General features: G+C 36.1%; 1 protein-coding gene across 3 annotated transcripts in view; it reads left to right on the forward strand.

The window, feature by feature from the left end:
* The window catches only part of CARMIL1 (capping protein regulator and myosin 1 linker 1), a 175,518-nt gene that overhangs the window by 94,760 nt on the left and 60,484 nt on the right, over positions 1-20,274 (forward strand). For 2 of the 3 annotated variants that reach the window (XM_065753098.1, XM_065753096.1), the window contains exons 11-18: positions 262-356; positions 4,234-4,320; positions 7,818-7,921; positions 9,697-9,774; positions 9,890-9,966; positions 10,948-11,052; positions 15,673-15,742; positions 20,059-20,140. In XM_065753098.1, coding sequence (XP_065609170.1) covers positions 262-356; positions 4,234-4,320; positions 7,818-7,921; positions 9,697-9,774; positions 9,890-9,966; positions 10,948-11,052; positions 15,673-15,742; positions 20,059-20,140 — 698 coding nt within the window. The remainder of the gene's footprint in view (positions 1-261; positions 357-4,233; positions 4,321-7,817; positions 7,922-9,696; positions 9,775-9,889; positions 9,967-10,947; positions 11,053-15,672; positions 15,743-20,058; positions 20,141-20,274) is intronic. The other variant, XM_065753097.1, reaches the window with a different exon arrangement.

Consider the following 20,274-nt stretch of genomic DNA (forward strand, 5'->3'; position numbering starts at 1 on the left):
TTTCAGATCTTTATCAAAAGTAGCTTGAGCTTTGATTGAATGCGCTTCAGTATCTTATATCACAGAATAAATAAATAGTAGTATTACCTGCTTCGAGAAACAGTAGATTAGCCAGATAAACATTGTTTAAAAAGACAAAGAATCAATAATATAAGTTGGTTACTTCTTTCTAATAATCCCTTGATGTCTTGAAGCCTCTGAACATGGTTTTGACAGAGGAGGTAACTGAATTCTCTCTCCCTCTGTATTCTTTTCTTGTAGAGATTTTGCACAGAAACTAGCCAGTGCTCTATCCCACAATCCCAACTCAGGACTCCATACAATCAACCTTGCTAGCAATCCACTTGAAGATCGAGGTACCGTAACATTAATGTTTTCCTCTTTCTGCAAATGTATTAGGGGGATTACTGCTGCTCCATTCAGCTTTGTCCAAATAACGAGTTATTGTTCTGTCTGTAATGCCATTGTGAATGTCTGTTGCACAAATGACTGAGAATTGCTATTCTTTTTGATTCATACATTCCTATTAGCTTGAGGAGAGAAGTATTTAAATGTCTTAAACCATCCATGGATTTCATTAGATTTCATTATGCTTTCAATGAGGAATCTTTTAAAGGAAGATAGAACACAATGAATGTTTAGAGCTAGAGAGAAAATGGTGAATATTTTTAAAGGCAATGCAGTCAATGTAAGATGAAGTGCAAGACAGCTTTATTGCTTGGATCGTATTTTCCTGGAAGTTTTGCATTTTATTTCAGATATAATCTCATAGTTAGATCTGGTTTTGAGCCTTTATCAGCTTTGTTCTAGACTGTAGTGTTGCCAGTTCTTCATAATGCTCTGTAATGCTGGCGTAGCTGGCATCCTTATGCAGCTAAGTATTGTTGACTCTGCAAGATGAAAAATAAAACTGAACAGCCTAGCTTTCCCCCAGTTAGGCACTGCTAGGTGTGATTTCAGTACATATTGAGTCAAGTCATTCCCTTCCCCTGTCTACTGTCTTTTCACTAGGAGCATTTATTTTTAAAATGAGGTTTCATTCTTTCAGTCTGGCGTTGACCCTTCAGTGCTGCCCACATGAGATTTCCATTGGATTCATTTAATACATTCCAAGCACACAGTGTTCTTGGGATCAGACTACCTTGGTGCTGCTGCTAGGACAGAAATAAAACAGGAATTTTATGCAGTGAACCTTTTCTTATTTGGTTTGGTTTACACGGGGGAGATATTCTGTCTTCTGTCTGATGTGATTCAAAGTGGAAAAACTGTTCATTTTGGTTACAACCTGATCCAAAATGTTGTTGATACAGAATTTTGTAGGTATGTCTCCTTCTACTCCGTTCAGTGAGGGGGAAGAAAGATGCAAAGAGTATTTATTCTCTTGCTTTCTCATCTCTCTTCTCCTTTTGAAAAAAGTTCTACTTTTAACTTATTCAGAATAGTTATACATTTAAAATTGTTCACATGAATTGCTAAATTCTTCTGACTTCCCTTTGCATGGTCCCTGGAAGCTCTTAAGTGAAAGCCAATGTTGCACTGTACAGCATTATTGTTGTGTGCCATAGGCCTGTCTGCATTGTTCAGAATTTTCTGTTTTAAGTCAGTAAAAATTGCTGCCACATTGTTGAATCTATTTTAGAAGAAGTGTATTTAGATTGTGCTTTATGGAAGGATGTTTAAAAAACAACTTTTAAAAAATCATGTAAGGTTTTTTCAAGTGTGTGAGTACTACCATTGTAATGACGTCATGCTTTCAAACCCATTTGGTGTAGCTACATACAAGATCAAAAGAGGAAATGCAGACAATACTAATTGGAGAAGTTTGTAGGTTTATCATGATCTCAGTGTCTTCTATCATATGCAATTAAAGTTTGACCTTTTCATTAGAGAATCAGCTAAGTTATATGGGTGCTTGAAAAGGAATTAATTATAATTGCAATATGCAAATATTTTAAAGAAGGATTTACCTGTTCTGTGATCTGATATCCACTGAGTGAAAGTTAAATTTGACTTCATTAAATTGAAGAGGCAGCAAGCTTTCCTTGGGTAAAAGCTGGCATAATGGAGGTTCGTGTTAACATGGACATTGTGGAAAGTATCTTTTAATGCATCACCTCTCCAGAAACTAGGAGTGCAACCAGATTATACTGCAATTTTAAGCGGAACAACACAGAATAGTGTGAATAGTGGTGGGAAAGAACCTATCCTTGCCCCTTGTTTGGGCCAACAAGTGGTTGTATGCTATCGAGTACAAAAAAGTAGAAGCATTATATTATTATATTAATGCAAATGTCTGTAGTCCAATGACAGGAGAAGTATGTTCTTTTTAGCTGAGACACAGGGCCTGGCTTCAGCTGAAATATTAATGTGTTAAATGATATGATATTGCACTGACAACAGCCTCTTAATTTGAGACTGGCAACTCTTAATGATACTAACATATGGAAAGTTTGTTATTAATTTTGGCTTTATAATCTAGACATGCCGAAGTGATGGAAGTTTTCCTTTTGGCTTTACTGACATCAGAATCTTGTTTCTTGTTTTCTGAGAAATAATGCAAACCAAATAAGCTGAAGTCTGGAAATACTCAAAATCGAATCTGTGTGTCTGGATGCAGTGAAGTCTACTTCTGCTATTAGAGCTTAGCTCTGTTACAAGATAAGCAAACAGAGAGCATCTGATTTCCTCCATCTTAAAATTCAGTGGATGTTTCTTCTCCAATGCTAGTAAAATGTTAAAATTATTCAGCTTGGTAGGAGTGATAAATGTTAGCTAAATGTGAAGATAGAGAGGTAAAATTATTTGTTGCACCTCTTATCCAAAATATGTTGCAACAAAAATTACTTTGGTAGTATCCTTAGTGATTTTCTTTGTACTTGTTTTTCATCTCTTTTGCCAGCAGAACTCTACCTTGAGTTTGAAATGATGGCAAAGCATCATCAATCTAATATTTTGGCAGTATAAATAAAACACAATGTTGTTTTAAGCTGTGTGGAAGTTGCATCTCTACCCAGCCTATACAACAGGCTTTTACACAGATGGTTAAAAAGACTCCTGCAATTTTTACATCTGTAATGTAGCTGCTCTTCCATTATTATTGACAGTAAACCATGATAGAAGCAGAATACTCATAGTATGTTTGTACACTACTGGAATCTTTGGTGTCTGCTTATGCGGAGAACAGTATCGGTTTATTTAGTTGTTTCTGAGCAAGTAAAAAGCTTTGCTCATGTCTCCCTTTTTCTTGCTAAGCAATTTTCTATAGAGGACTATTTTTCATGCTCACGTTAAGATTTAACTTCTATGTTGATTTATTCCTATAATAAATATTTCATAAACTTGTTCAATCGTTATTTAGGATGTTCCCTCTTAATCAAATTTCAATCCTTTTCTTAAACGGGGATTTAAATTTATTGAGTGTGGAACTTGGATACACTGTAAAAGCACTTTAAATGAACAGAATGTTGTTTTCTTCTGTTGGATTTGTGCTGAGGTAGTCTGAATCCTAATACATTTTTACTGTTTGGAATCCCAAACAGCTCAAGCATTTCTAGGTCTGTATATTAGCTGGTAACGTACAGACTGCTGTGATGAAGTGAGATAAGTGGCCATTATAATTCAGTGGAGGTTTCAGGTTTTCAGGACAAGTCTGTGACTGTACTGTAGTTTCTTTTATGTGAAATAGATGCTCTCCCACAGAAATATTCTAGCTCACTCTTGCGTATCTGTGTTTTTTGTATTTGTATCTGTATTCCTTTATTTAATAAAGAAGGGGTTCAGTTGAGAAAGAGAGGCCAGTGTTGTCTAATGTGTACATCTTCCCTTAATGGTAAAAATTTTGAAGTTTCATGTGAACTGCTGCTGTTGTTTATTTATTGATATAAATTTTCTGGCTGAAGCACAAATCTTTCAGAATGTCCCTCGTGCTAACTGTTGGATGTATATAATACTCAATTTATAAACTACTTTGAAGTTAATCACTGATAGTTAATAACAAAGTTACCTGTATGTTCAGTGGAACATACAGCAAGGAGGAGATTTTGAGTGTAAAAAAATGTAGTTTTGAGCCCATCCTTACAGGTGAGTGCAGTTCCTGCTGTAACAGTGTTTGCCTTGCTCTGCACTTGATGTCTGGGTTATCACTGGCTGCTCTGGGGAGGGCTTGGAAAAGCTGGGACCGCATGGTTAAACTGACTTCCTGGGAACTTCCACTTTCTCCTTGTTCCCCAACAGGTGTATCATCTCTAAGCATCCAGTTTGCCAAACTTCCAAAGGGACTGAAACATTTAAATTTATCTAAAACCTCCTTGTCACCTAAAGGTATGCTCTGTAAATGTGTATTCTCCTGTTGTAAAAGTCTCAGTCTTTCATCTTAATAATACGTTTTGTTACAAGGTTATAAAGTAATCCATTTTGCAACTAATTCACATACGTGTTTTAAACAGTGCAGCTGCATTTTAATATCCCTGAGTATACTGATTGGGTTCTGTATACCATTCAGTTGAGAAAACTCCTACTTGTCCCACAAGTGAGCTGAAACCTTTACCATAAAATAGATTTAATAAGGAAGATTTAATTTAAAATTGCAGCAAATGTTACATTATATTTATGATTCAAATTATGTCTGAAGCAAAAATGTTTGGGGAATTTTCTAAATAACATTTGGAAAACTGCTCAAATGTTTTTCATGCAGTTATTTCACTTGACTATTTTATGAAATCAAGTGTTACAACAAAAGCTGTTAATTGATTTGCCCTGAGTGAAGTCCGCTTTGTTTTATAATTCACACACTTTTTACTTGATATAGTAATTGAAATAGGTGTTTATTTTTGAGGTAATACTGAAACACAAGTCTTGAAACTTTCAGGGTTTTTTTAATTGATGTTTTGCATTCAGTAGACATAATAGTCTCTTTAACAGTATGGACAAAATCAGATTCTACAGAGTAGAGCATGAGTGGAGTTGTTATCACAGTACATTTTCATGTGATGTTGACCTGGAAAAGGTGACCAAGGTGCAGTCAATGAAGGACATTACAACCTATGATAACAGATGTGATCCATGCTCTTTTATCCTTTTAATTGTTGCTCTGTGACGATTCTGAGTTCTCCTAAGCTTTAAGAATTGACCTGGGGGAATATGAGTATGGAGAAGGTTTTTTTGATTTTGCTTTTAGTGAGTGTCTGTAGCTCTAATAATGTTTAACTAGATAGCAAGCCCTAGAGTGAATTTATTCACTCATCATTTTCACTAAAAAGACTTGGAAAAAAATGTTTTTTTTTCTTTTTTCCACTCTAACTCCATTTTTAGTGACAAGCAACTGGTTAAGAACCTCGACTAGCCTTACATGTACTCTTGAGAGTAGATGTTCATGAATTTGACAGAAAGTCCTGCAGTTCTGGTGTGTTCACTCTTGATTGTTGAGTCAAGAGAATATTCTAGCTGCACATCCACCTCTAAAAAGAACAAATGCCAGCTTGATGAAGCTCATCAACACAATTCTTGTCAGTAAAAATGAATTTTGAGGTTATGAAAAGAATTTGAAAGATTTTTAACATTCCTTGTAAAGATAATCTTTAAACAAAAGCTGAAAATATATTTTAGCATTTCTACTCTGGCCTCATGTGAATCCTGGTCCAGATGTCATAGTCCACCCTAGCCCTCAACTATTTATTCTCTGAAGAGCCGCATGTCACTAAGAATAGTGTCTCATTGGAGCTTTTCAAAATTCCATTTAAAAAGTATAGTGAAGTCTTAAATTTGGAATTGTTACAGCTCCCTGTACCTGAGGATTTTCAGCTTTACATCTTTGCTTGTCTGCAAAGCTGTCTTAGCCAGGTTTTCTTTAATGTAAAAAGACAGTACTGAATTGCTTTTTAACTTGGAAGACTATTTTTGAACTTGGAATATTGAGGGCCTTTTTCTGTAGCTGGGGAAAGGCTGGCTTTTTCAATTTCAGAAATTCAGTACAATCCCTCACTGGTTTTGACCTTATTTTAAAAGTGCTTTCTATTGAAAATAACTTTCTAAGATTGAGAAGTGAAATTCAGATGGTAACTTCCCAGCTGATCTTTCTTCAAATATTCTATCTCAAGATTCCAAAGAGCTATTAATGCTCTGAGCCTCATGAGAGCAGTAAAAAAGCATGATAGATTGTCTGCAAATGAAAGTGAGATCACTGTACAAGTACAGAACAAGGCAGGTGAAGTTCAAACAAAAGTTTATTGATTTGACGGTTCTGGTTAAGTGGAAAATTTTAGTATCCTCATTCAGAGACGGGGTCAGATTTTCTGAACATGAGCCAAAGTCTAATTAAAAAATCCCTCATTTGTATCATTTGGACAGAGGTTTCAATGTTGTGGCTGCTTTTGTGTGGTTGACCCATCTTAAACGTGACACAAGCATTAACATTATGGATTGTTTTAGAGCTATTCTTCCCCAAGCTCAGTCACAGTTTCTGAATTCTCAGAGCTGCTGTTCAGTAGTATATGCTGAGCTGTTTGTAGTATATTGCATTCATTTCTACTTGTTGCTTATAAATGTTTCTGGGAAGGCTTACTAAACTGGATCTGGAACGATAAGTTCTAGTGGTTAAATAGAGCTTTTATATCTTCTAAAGTTTCAAGAAGTTTTCATTTGCTGCTTACCTTTATGGATAATGTATAGATTCAACAATGCAACATTAAGGTAAATTACACTGAAGAAGAATGTTTCAAGACTTGGCAAAGACATCATTGTTCTCCAGTTCTTCTGAGTTTCAAGAATCTCCTAAAACCAACAGCCATGTTACTAACACTTAAGACATTCTTAATATTTGTAAGCCTGGTATAATTTGTTTTCCAGTGACTTGCTAGCTACTTCCTCCAATACTAAACCCATTTCATAACAGTTTTTGAATGAAAAATGGATGTGTTCCATCCATTGAATGCCCCTTTCACTGATCAGAAACTTTGAGAAATTGCACTGTAATGTGTATCAGATTGAAACGCCTGCCTGCTACAGTGTTTTTGCTAGACATTTATGAGAATATTACTGTTTGCTGAAGTTCACAGTGGTGCAGGTGGTGAGAGCCATGTACAATAAATAAATAACTTGGTAATAAGCTACAGGAACCCTCAGATGAAAATTAGCTTTGCTGGAGATAGCCACATCCTAATTTGTATTTGGAAATCTGAAGAACTTTGGAACTTGGCTGACTTGTTCCCAATGTGAGCTTTTTAATTTAAATGTAAAAAAAAAAAGTTTTTTTCTCAACAGGAAATGAGCATCCTTATGCATCTCTTGATAATTCAGTTAGCCAACTATTTTTTTCCGAAACTACAGGCAAATACATAATTGGAGTATTTTTAACTTCTAGGTCTTGTCAGTTGCTTTTGAAGTTCTGGCAAATTATACTTGTTAATGTGCTTGATCCTACCACAAATACTTTTATCTAAATATTATTGTTTGTGAGAGGACATTGTCTTAGCATTATTATGTAACATCTGCTTTAAAAATCTGTTGCAAAATATGGTTGTACAGTTAAAGCCACTGTAGACATGGCAAAAAGATTTCTTCCAGAAACTCAGGACCTGTAGCACGCTGAGGCATGCTCTATCAGAGGCAGAGAGCTTGAACTAAACCAGGTCTTCTGTGACAAAAAGGAGTCTTGTATCTCCCGGGTGGTCTATCTTCCTCCCCTGTAGAACAGGGATGGTAACAGGAGGCCATTAAACATTTATGTGTGATTGTGTTCACTGGAATTGTGCTCTTGCAGGGTGTGTGCTAGTTCTGTGTGGTGCTGGAGTGAATACTGGTGAATACTGACTTTTTTTCAGGGGTGAACAGCCTTTCCCAGTCTCTGAGTGCCAACTCGCTGATAGCAAACACTCTCGTCTACCTTGACCTCTCAGGGAATGCTCTCCGTGGAGATGATCTCTCAGTAAGCATATGACTGTTTTAATTTATTGTTAGAAGAGAGGCAAAGCCATTTTATTTATTTATTATTTATTTTTTGCCATTGCTTTAGTACAGTTCTAGCAGGGATAGAAAACAATATTTTGATCTCTACTGTTCTGCTTATACTTGGAGGTTTAAACTGCCCTTCACAGCTAAACAGGTTCACATAATGTGTGGTCTTGTTCCATGCTCTCTGAGTTCTGTTTGAAAGAGACTTGAAACACTTTTAAAAAACCTCTTTTTAACGATAAATGTATTGCAAAATTTTCTGTGTGATTGGAAACAATTTAATTCCTTTGATTTGTGAAGATTTTTTTTTAATTTCTGGTTTTGAGTGTTTTTGTCTGAATAAAGACATTTGTGCATCTCCTATTCACAATTCTTTGAAAAATCTCTTTTGAAATTTTGTTCAGTTCATCGGTTGCTACTGAGCTGCGGCTGTTTTCTATGTAACCAAGTAATGTTGTTTTCAATTTGTATGTATTCACCTTGTGACAATCTTGTCCATATTTGATCATACCTGTCAGATTTTTGAGTTCTCTAAATATGAAGTATCTAAACTACGCAAAATTGGAGACACCTAATCCAATCATTTAAATCTGTTGGACTTTATCTGCCTATTGCTTTCATGTGACATTTTGCACAAACTTTAGTAGTTTCAGATTTATCAGCAAATTCCAAAAACTAGTCTTTTTGGATATAGCAAAGGCAGTCTAATGTAAAGAAAGACATGAATTATTCTCAGAGGTTACAGAGATACATTAAAAAAAAAAAAAGAAGTGCAGTGTTGACAGGCAACAGTCAAAGAAGTCTGATGACTTCCTACAATATTTTATGGGACATAAATACGAAAAGTAAGTCTTTTCATAGCCTGTCAGAGAGAGAGATATGGTTGAAAGAAAAAGATTCTTAATATTGAGATCTCTTAATCTGTGAAACTATTTTCCAATAGGAGTAAAGAAATCCTGTTATTTAGCATTTAAAATAAACTCTGGCAAAGGAGGGGATTTCTATGGTAGGAACCTTTCTTTCACTTTTAGGTGTATCAACTAAATGACCTAACTTTAAAAAGACGAGTCTATTCTAAAAATGTTTAATGTGCCCAGCTTGGGTGGATTTCAGATAGTGTTGAATGTTCCACATTTCTGTCAATTGTCATACTTTTTTTTTCTTGATCTTTTTTGTATTGTTCTGAGAGACTAAAAATATAAACAAAGCAATGCATAGTAAGTTTTAGGTACACTAACATAGTCTGTAGTACTGAAGTCATCAATATTAGATATATTTTCCACTTGTTCTGCATTCTGCCTTCAACAACTTATGCACTGCTGATATTAAATTAACCGTAGTTTTCAGATACAGATGATTTGCTTCCCTCATGCTTAGAGAGGCTGTGTTAAGCTTTCAAACCAATTAGCCTTTTTAGAAAATATGATGTCAGTTTGAGTGACATTGCAAGGTATTTTTTAACAAAATTATCATTTTCTTTGAAAGTGAGTTACAAGGTAACTCAAGAGTTGTAAACCAAGCATTTGGTAGAGTTGGTCAGGGCACCATTTTTTCCTTTTGTTCCTAAAAAAAAAAAAAAAAAAAAAAAAAAAGCCTTCAAAAGTAAAACAGGTTGTTTTGATTGAGTGAAAAGTTTCATACACACTTATAGTGTAGTTTTCTAGAAGCCTAAATGTATTTGAAAAGTAATCTGTGCCACAGTATCAAAAATGACATTGATTTATATATTTTTTTCTCCATTAATTACAGAGCCTCTACAATTTTCTGGCCCAGCCAAATGCTCTTGTTCATCTGGATTTATCCAACACAGAGTGTGCTCTAGATATGGTAATGCTTTTTTTTTTTCTTCAATTTTTGTGTGTTTGTGGAGACTCAAATACCAAGGAAACTTTCCTAACTTGTATACCTAGTAGTAAAATCAGTCTCCCTTATCTTAATTCAGGTGTGTGGAGCCCTCCTTCGTGGATGTCTTCAGCATCTAGCTGTCCTTAGTCTCTCTAGGACACTTTTTTCTCACAGGTACAGTTTACTTCTCTCAACTTCTGTTATATTTTGCATTATACTTTCTTGATTTTGTGCTGCACACTTCTTTTAAAGAAGAAATGCCTGACCTTTTATAAAAGGTCTCCCCAAAGAAAGTATCGTTATTCCAAGGAAGATATTTTCTCTCACTTTCCATTCTTTGTAAGACAGCTGTAATATAAGCTACCTTGTCTAATAAGGTTTTTATGATCCTGATGCAACAGGTATGTATATTTTCTTTGTTGTAATCTCAGACTTTGAAGTCTAACTTGACCCATCTTCAAGTTTGATTTTAAAGTACTTATTTTTCATGATTTGTTGACTGTTAAAAATGCATATTTTTTTTGTAATTATTTTTCTTCTTTTCCTGGGAAGAAGTCATTCTGAAAGGCTGAGCACTGACTTTGTAGAGTACTTGCAGCACAGGAAATAATAAACTTAGCTTCCCTTTTTTTTTTTGTTGTTCAAATCAGTGGCTTGAGCACCTATCAGAGGTGACAGCTAGTTAGGGACAAGCAACAACAGTGTTCAGTAATTCTAGTGGTGAAAAGGCAACATCAGTGCTTTGTGGTGTCCACTTTGATCTTTTGCTCATAAAATTGAAGTGTACTCACAATTAATCAGACCTAAATGGTTATTCCTGGTTTCTATTTCACATAGTAGAAGCAAGAGAGTAATGTCTTCTGAGCAGCAGTACAATGATGAGAATTGTTTGTTGAATCAACATTTTGATAGCCTTATATTTCGAAGTTAACTGAGAGCCACTGACTACTGCTGTTGAAGGTGCAGCAAATTAATCACATGGTTACAATTTTGACAGCCTGCATTCACTATAGGATATTCACTATTCAATTATTACTATAATACTGTAATATTACTATAGTACTTTATGTATTACTGTTCAGTATTCACTACTCAGTATTCACTATTGGAATGAGATGTGTCTGGATGTTACTTAATGAATTTATTTACTTACAGAAAAGGAAAAGAAGTCCCTCCCTCCTTCAAACAGTTTTTCAGCAGCTCACTTGCTTTGATGCAGATTAATCTCTCGGGAACTAAACTCCCTCCTGAGCCTCTGAAGTAAGAATTTCATTTAGTTTTTTCCTGTTGCCTAAAAGCTAGTTCATGTTGTTATTATGTGGTGTTTTATATTAGAGGGGGGGAAAAAAAAGAGGAAAGGATTTTATATGCATTTTTTTTCCCATTTGTATGTTACTGATATTGAAAGAGTGGGTTTCATTATGACCACACATTAAAGAAATGCTGCTTCCCTCTCATGTTTAAGGCTATTAGTCATAGTTTGGTTTGTGTGTCACAGTGGTTTTGTTTCCATCAACTTTTTGTGATATATTTCTTTGTGCCTTACAAACAAATCTGCTTTGCAATAAAATGATATTATGTATTTGTGTGAGCATCATCCCTTTGAGGCTGCACTATTGCAAGAGCCATTAGGCATATAAAGCTGTTGCAGTACTTTGAGGGAGAGACTTATTGCCCAGAACTGTGCCTTCCTTTTAGGGAGAGAGATGATGACAGACAGCTGTAGGAGTTCTAAGTGTAATGCCTTGCTTTTCTGTGTTGCCTATCCTGCAGATAACAGGTTCTTGTTGTATGAATTGGGCAGTTCCATTGGCCATCCAATGATGGAGGAAAACTTGTAACACAGGCAGAGGGAAGTTGTGTAGCACTGTCATCCTTCCTGAGATGTGTGCATTTGTGTACTGTGGTAAAGTAAAACTTAAAGGGGATGTTTTAAAACCAAGATCAATCTAGATAGATAGATCTAAACTCAATAGGTCATTCTATGATTCTGGCAGAATCCTTGTCTTTATTGGCTGAATTAAAGAAAAACTCTCTTCAACTTGCCAGCAACTGTATATAAAACATATATAACCTAATCCACAGTAGAAACCTAGATGTGATTACTAACCAGTCCTGGGAACTCATCTCCAAATCTGGACATAGGTATGTATATACATATACAGGCCTATGCATGTATATATGCATATCAGTATATTTGTGTGTTTTATCTGAGGGGATAGAACCCTGCCTCCTGAGTAAGAACAGGGAAGCAAAGCAGGCAAAAATTCAACAAGGAAGTAGCTGATGGGTAGGAGTTGGTGGCAAAAGCAAACATGGAGGAGTGAGTACTGGATGGAAAACTTTAATTTGATCTGGGGCAAGCTAAGGGAGAGAGAAAAGTTACGAGTACCTCATAGGAAAGAGTAATGTGGTTTGTTTTGGGATACTTTTTTTTTAATGTGATTTGACATTGGAAAGGGACAGTATAATATGATACTTAAGCAAGATGCAATGGATTGAAATCCCACCACAGGAGCCTGTTGGTTTAGCTCTGATTTTCACTGTTTCATATGGTGCTCTTGGCTGCTGTTTTGCTTGGTTAGACTTTCCTAGGGTTAGGAAAGTAAGGTTTTGATGGACTGATGACCACAGAAAATAATTGGTGAAAAGTGCTTTGGTTGATTCAGATTAATTTAGGGATCTTGATTCTGTAGTAGAGGGCAGCAGGAAGCTACATTTAATGAAGTTAGAAGGACAGAAGTTTTGTGTGACAAACACTCAGATCAATCTTTTCAGTAGTGCAGGAAAAAAAAGAATTCCATGAGACACTGAATATTTCTACAGAGGTCAGGAAAGGAGAGATATTTCAGATGCTATGGTTCATTTTTAGTTTTTCTCCTTGGCATGTTGAGTATCTCTCATGGTGTGAGGAGTTTTGGCAGGTATCTGTGCTCATGGGTGTTGCATGAATATATCCCAAATGCTTGTGAGCCCTTGATCTGCCAGCTGTGCAGCAAATAGGAGATCTTTCTAGTCCTTTTCAGCCAATGATCTGTATTAGCAAAAAGCTGCTCTGCTGATAATATTTAAACTAATCTGGCTCAGTTTGACTGAGTTAGAGGGAGTTACATGCTTGAGTGCTGTTGACAGAAGAAACAGTGATAAGTAGAATACGAGCTGAGAGCAGTAACCTGTATTGCCACCACAGACAGGTCCAGAAAGGAGCATCCGTGCAAAATCCACCTGGACATGGATGGTCTGAAAATACCCATTCTTCTCTCACTTAGCTGACATTTTGCCATGAGCTTCATTTGTTTCACCCTAATGTGACAGTTTATCACTTCCTGGGGTTTAGCAGGGAGCTGTTAATATTGCTTGGTAGTTTCCTTGATGTGCTTTTTTTCTGACCTGAGTTTTTCTGTAGAGAACCATGATCTGCCATGCACCTTCCTTTCCATCTCAAAGCAACCCTATATGGCTTGATGTCAAAAACGTCATGTGGCAGTTAATTCATCATTAAAAATTTGCACTATAATCTGGGGCAGCTGCTTAGCATTTTTGTCTTAATTGTAAGAAATTAAAAAATTGCAGAACAGTCAAGGTTATAGGATGTGATAAAGACAAGGAGATGGAAACATGTGTTTTCAGTTGGACTTATTTGTGATAGTAATGATTGCAATAACAGATGAAGGCTGATTTCTTGAGGAAAAACTAATACAGTCTACAATAATAGAACATCTTTAGTACTTTTGATCAGTGCATGTCAGAAAACCCTTTTGACAGCTTGGGCCTTGAAACTGTCCTCTGACAAAAGTTCCTGTTTTGTGTCCATGAACCAGACATGTGAGTTGAGTAAATGATTCAAGATGAAGCTTGCCTCTGGAAAACTAAACAAAACAAAAAAAGCAACGCATCAGATAAAAATGTAGGTACCTGGCATAGCGAGTCCCAGTTTCCCCTTCTAACCAATTTATTACCTGATATCTTTGTTTCATTCTGTAATTTTATTCTTTTCTTATCAACTTCCTTTAGGTCTGTGGTTCCAGACCATTTAGTCACATCTGCTGACTCAGTGATTTTAAAGATACTGGTTAATCAGTGCACTCAGGGAGGGAGATGAGCTTGTTTGTAAAGCAATGGACCTTTTAATATAAGCCAAGCCTTTCAGGAAATAAGTCTGTTAATAAAGCTATACTGCTGGAGATGCCATTTAGTGGGTGAAGAAAGGCTGCTTTTAGTTCTTATGCAGAGGTAATATAGTTAATGTTCCATCACAGGGTCTTTGTTGTTTGATTTCTTTTTTTAACGGAGTGAAATAGTTTATATACCTTTCCTTGTTGTGGTATATGTTGGCATTTTTGTTCACTTACAGCCATTGCCAGAAATTTTATTTTCATCTGGCAGGCTTGTAACAAGACAAGTTGCTGACATGCTTTTCATCCAAATTATAACCACAAGGACAAGACTTTTCCACGTATTGCCATGCATGTGATTTAAATGGAGTGACTCAATACTGATATGTCTGCCTAAAGTGCCTTTGACTGTTGGTGATGTTTCAGGAGAATGAAGTGAGAAATCATGAAGTTTTCTTAGGAGGAGCTCAAAGGCCAGTAGGTTGCGGGGGAGAGGAAGAATTTGACAAACCTTTTTCTTCCTCTGAAGAGAGTTACATTTGAAGTTGCTGCAGTGTCTCTCTCTAGGTGTTGTTTTTTTTTTGTGTGTGTGTGTGTTTTTACTATGACCTTTTTATGAGTGCTCTGAGTTTTTTATACTGCCTCAAAATATTATGGAAGTTACTTGTAATGTTATCAGACTAACTTTGCATAAAAATCAATTCTGAGAGAGACATATAGTTGAGGATGATCTAAAAATTCCTAAAAACTGTTGCAGAGTTTTCACATCTTTCTCAAAGTCTGTATTTGAATGGATTAGGAAGTAAATAACTACTAGGTACTTGTTTTGTTAACAGCAAGGGGCTGATGATCATTTGTAGCTGCAGAGCAGATACAATAGACTTAAATGAAAAATATTCCTGAGGCACACGCATTCTTAGCACAGCTTCTATACACTGCTTGCATAGCAAGTGTTTAGGCAAATAGCTCAGTCAAATGCACTTTTTCTTTACTGCTGTGCATAGGTTATTGGAATTCTGTTAGACTGCAATAAAGCTTGGGAAGGAAGTCTTTTCTGTTTCTCAGTTCAATAACTAATTCATAGCAGTCCCTATTCTAAAGACACTAGAAGGTATACACTGCTTGTATTTGCTCCTTCTGTAAGATAAATAGCATTGTACTTGTTGATTTGGCAGTGTTAATACAAACATGATATTAATACTAACTTTCGTATGTGGAAATAAATTTCTGTAAGGCTTTGAAGATGGGTGTATGAAAATTATAATCGTTCATTGCTACACTTCTTTGGACAAAAAAGTACCATTGTTTGAGAGTATCATTTTGAAATTTGAAATGGAGAAATAAGTCAACATACTTCAACATAATCAGCACTTGAGTGCTAACAGGCACTATTTGTTACTGAAATGTCTGACTGCTGGGTCTTGCATTTTATTAAAATCCATTTTTTCGTGATCATTTGATGCTCTTTTAAAACAAATGTTGATGAAAATTATCTCTGATGAATCTTATTAAATGTTGATGTAGAATTAGTTTTACTGATTCCTTATTTGCATTTCATCCCTGAAGTTTTTGATGTTGCTGGGGTGTTCTTGGTATGGCACAGCAGGTTTGTACTGCATTCTCTTTTAAGAAGGAACTGCTCAGTTGGTGTGGTTTTGTTTTGAAATGGTTCTTTGCACTATTAGGTGAATTAACATGTAATTACTGATTATGCTGTTGTAAAACTGCTTTAAAAAAAAATGGTTCTGATATTGATCTTTTTCAGAGCGCTTTTATTAGGCCTGGCTTGCAATCACAATCTGAAGGAGGTGTCTTTAGATCTCAGTAGCTGTGAGGTAAGGATAATTTATCAGGATGTGTTCAAAAGATGCAACTATATGGAATTAGAGTTCTCATGCAGTCTGCTGGGCTAGGCACTCTACCTCTCACCAGAAGTTGTGGGGAAAGCTGAAGTTAAAGAATTTACAGCAAAATGGTTTGCTGTGTGTAGCTGTGCCATAAATGAAGAGCACAGGGATTCAGGGCACCTGCAGCATCTTGCTGTCATGCTCCTTGCAGTAGCAACTGTAGATGCTGAGTCAGAGTGCTGTTAACTGCTTGGCAGCTTCTGCTTTCTGGTGCTCTGATTATAGGGCATCCTGCAACAAGATTTTCCAAGGTGTCTGCATTGGTATGGGTCACAGGAAGCTGCAGACTCTGAAGGTGAAGTTTGAACATCTTCCTTCAAAATCTCTGCTGGAGGCTGGCACCCTCTCCTGAAGGTTCACTTGAATCTTGGGATAAATTCTGCTTTAATTAATTAATTAACCAATTCAGGCCATCAGGGAACTTCTGTAAGAAATGATAGAAGTGTGCCATTAACTTGAGAAGTGTTATACAAATGGCTTTAAATACTGCAACAGTAAATTAGAGAAAAAAAAAAAAAAAGGGACCTTGATTTGCTTCTTGCTTCTCTGTGCTTTGCTGTGTACTTTGTTTCACAGGATTGCCCACATTCTTGCAGGATGATACCTGTATGTCTGTAGGTTCTGACAAGAAGTCAGCCAAGATCCTGAGGGCTAGTGAGGCAAAGTTGCATAGAGAACTGGGCCGCACTTTTACCAAAAATGAAGCTCAAGCCTTCCAAAGCTTTCCTTTTTAAACTGTGAAGAAAGCCTCATACTTGTTAGGTGGATCTTTCCAAGTCCATCACCTCCTGTAGCAGCTGTCTCAAAAGTGCCTTCAGGTGTGATGGTTTCCCTTTAAATTGGAAGCATGCAATTTGATGAACATGGTGTGAGGTGCAGCAATTGATAATTTTGTGGTTGACTGCTTTTTGGAATGTGCATTGATTTCCTTAGGAAGGAAAAAAAACAACAAATAATTGTGACTGCATTTTGTAGTTTGTTTTGCTATTTTATACTTCTTAAAAAGTAGTTTTACTTTGAGGGACACTACATACAAATACTAAGTAGAAAAGCTTTCAAGTCAGAAATGTGTTACGCTGACTTCTAAGTGGATAAATGACGATTTTTCTTTCAGAGGGAGACAGGAAAAGGAAGGAGTGATTAAAGTAACAAAAATGAAGTCCTGTAATCATAACCTTAAATAAATAAGACACATAAGTAATGGAAGTGTCAATTAGCATGCAACTTGAGCAGAGCTGACAGGAGTGACAGGAGTTCCCCTCCATGGTTTAGTTGCTTCAGCATTTACTAGGCAGAGGCATCTGTTTCCAAAGACAAATGGGGACATGCACAGGGGAGACAATCTATAGCAGGTCACTCTAAACTGACAATGCTTCCTTAGATCCTTCCCTCAGTGTTGGATTTTTTTTTCTTTTTTTTCATATCACTGAGCTTTATCCATTCTTACATGCTTTGGAAAGAAGAAATTCTGCTTCCAGCAGGGGATTGCTGTGCCAGGAGCTGGAATTACTTGCCACGGGCTCAGTACTGCAAACCTGCACTGTCATTCTCTGTTCTTCTGGGAGCTGCACCCCACCCAGAGCAGTGGGCAGCTTGGAGCTTGTGCCCCTCCTAAATTCCAGCTCCTTGTAAGCACATGCTGTCAGGAGGGCAGAAGGCTGATGCTTTGCCCTTTCCTGTGCCAGGCAAGCTGCACTCAACTCTGGAAGGAAAAATCTCAGTTCCTTCCCTCTACCACCACTTTTAATTTGCTCCCATAATTTTCTGATATATTAACTCTAGGCTTAATCATTTTATATTGGTTGCTTGTTTTATTTTATTTTCTTTTTTTACTATGAAAGTTACATTTTTATTTTTACCTGCTCAGCACTGATGTATTTCACTCTTTTCCCTTCTGCTTCCCTTAGCTTGGTCACTGTGTAAGTACCCTCCATGCTTTACCTTAATTTGTAAATCAGTAGACAGCTTTGTTTCTCCATCCCATATACCTCCTAGCTTTGAACACACTTGGCTTTTTTAATTGCTGAATTACTTGTTCTACAATTTCTAAATAAAAGCTTTTTTTTGTAGTCTCACATGTCATACAGATGTTGCAGAGTTTTGTTTTCACTGTCACAATCTGCACTGACATATAGCCCATCAGTTAATCTCTTATTTATTGTGACTGTAGTAGTCATATATAAATTTATCCTAAAAGTCAAGTAGTTACCATCACCTTCAGATTAAATAGATATCAACCTTTGCACACAATAAACATTTGTGTATTTAATATTTTTATATAGTTATCGGTACAAGATTGGCAGTTGCTCATAAAAAATTCTGCTTAAACACTTGAAGCGTATGTGTATACTTTTATGAGTATAGAACATGTATCATACCAAATAACCATACAAGTACCAGTCCTTACCATGTGTTTACCTTTTTATCTACGAATAAATATTCTTGTCAGGGAAACTAACTTTTAACATTGGCATTTTAGTACAAATATTAGAATATTTTTATTGAACTAAATCTTCATTCCCTTTATGGTAAAGTATATAATTTCTGAGACGCTGGAGTTTTGGCTGCAGTGGAAAACAAACTGTAACATAGTGAAAATATTTTTTATGTAAATGACCTTTTTATTTTTAACTTTGACAAGACCATGTATCATCTGCCAGTTCTGTATATCCAGCAGTAATTGATGTGGCAGTCTGTGTGAAACACTTGTCTTGTAGTGGGCGACCCTGAGAGAATCAGAGAGCGAAACTGAATGATTTTGGCATTCATACAGCCAGCAAGTATTGCAAATGCTCTTAGAGGAACAGCAATGAGTTAAAACTGCACCAGTTTCAGCTCAAGTCCAGATTTCCAGAATGACCACTTCTAGAGAGGATAGGACTATGTAGAATTTGTTCCATGCAGATGAGGAATGGCATCTTATTATTCTGTATCTTACTCTTCCAGATGCGAGCATTTATATGCTGTCTCTAACCACCACTGTTCTTAAAATGCTCAGGCCAAGTTATTGAACTATTTGTTAACTAATCACATATCTACAAGTTTTTAAAAACTGACAATTCAAGCCTTTATTGGAAGATAATTCTAGAAAGTATTTGTGGTTGCCTCGTTTATAGAATGATTAAAAAGACTGTTCACAGAACTGTCAACAGGTTGATTCAGGATGTTTGGACAAGTAAGAGAACTAAGTGGAATAATTTTTTACGTACGGGGGGTGAAATGGCTGCTTAATGTTTGAAAAAGCTTTACTTTTTTTTGTTTGTTTTTTGAAGCAATGAAATTGAAATAGGGAAATGTTTTGCAAAAGTTTAATTTTACTAAAGCTTCTGCTTATTTTGTTTTTCTTGCTCATGATCATAAAGTGAAATGTGTTTTTCATTGTGCAGCTGAAAGAAATAAAATGTTTTCACTTTTCTGAAAAATAAGTTTTGTTGTTTAGTTCAATAGCATTAGTAAGTAAACATTAAGAATCAAAGATGTGAAAACCTAAATCTTGACATCTTAGGCCAGTTCATTATTTTTCCCACTAAATCTTGAAATTTCTTGTAAATTCATTTACTATTTCAGATTAGTAATGTAATCATAGTTTCCAGATAGTTGCTGTTTTTCTCTCTTATTCCTGGTTTAAATCTAAGGAATAAGGTAGTTTAATAATTTTTCTTGCTTATGGTGCTTTGTGACTCTTTTCCAATTGCATTATTTTAATGTTCTTTTCTGTGATAGGGTAACATTATTTCATTGATTTTGATTTGGTTTCTTATTTTTTAACTGACCATCCTGTCTTTGTGCTTTCTGTAACGCAAAGCTTGCAAGATGCCAGCTGGAAGACTTGACTGTAATGGAATTCCAAGAATTACAGTGGTGCATGCTTGTGTATTTGGACAAGCTTTTTTTCTTATTGGAAACTGGAAATATCCTGACCCTTTCACATGGAGAACCTGCACCAAAGACCTGCAGTCACTGCCTAGCACAAGTGCTAAAAAATTCTTATTGTCTATACCACTTACATCATTCCCTATGTAACTGCAGAGTAGTAAGGAAGTAGTTTCTCTTATTTGTGTGTAAGTGGAGAGAGTCTACGATGGGGATGAGAACAGTAGGAATGTGTGCGTAGTCATTTTGATGTCTTTGATCTCTGTTGCTATTGTTGCTGCTGCTGGTAGTACCTCCACTTCTGCTACTCTTTTCTGTGTGATGTCAAAACCATTACTAGTTTGCAAAAATGGTTGATGTTTTGTCTCTAGTTAAGATCGGGAGGTGCACAAGTCTTGGAAGGATGCATAGCAGAAATACGCAATATCACCAGCCTAGATATTTCAGATAATGGTAAGTACACAGAACAGGAGTGTGGAGGGCCATGAAGGTCCTAAATCTGAGATATGTCTTTTATTTCAGCTCAAATTGCAGTCATAGATGGTTATGCTTGCTTTCTGATTATTTACAATATTAGTTATGGAAAA

This window comes from Cyrtonyx montezumae, unplaced genomic scaffold, assembly GCF_038088225.1.
Source record: "Cyrtonyx montezumae isolate F1298 unplaced genomic scaffold, pur_monq_1.0 scaffold_8, whole genome shotgun sequence".
NCBI classification, from domain to species: domain Eukaryota; kingdom Metazoa; phylum Chordata; class Aves; order Galliformes; family Odontophoridae; genus Cyrtonyx; species Cyrtonyx montezumae.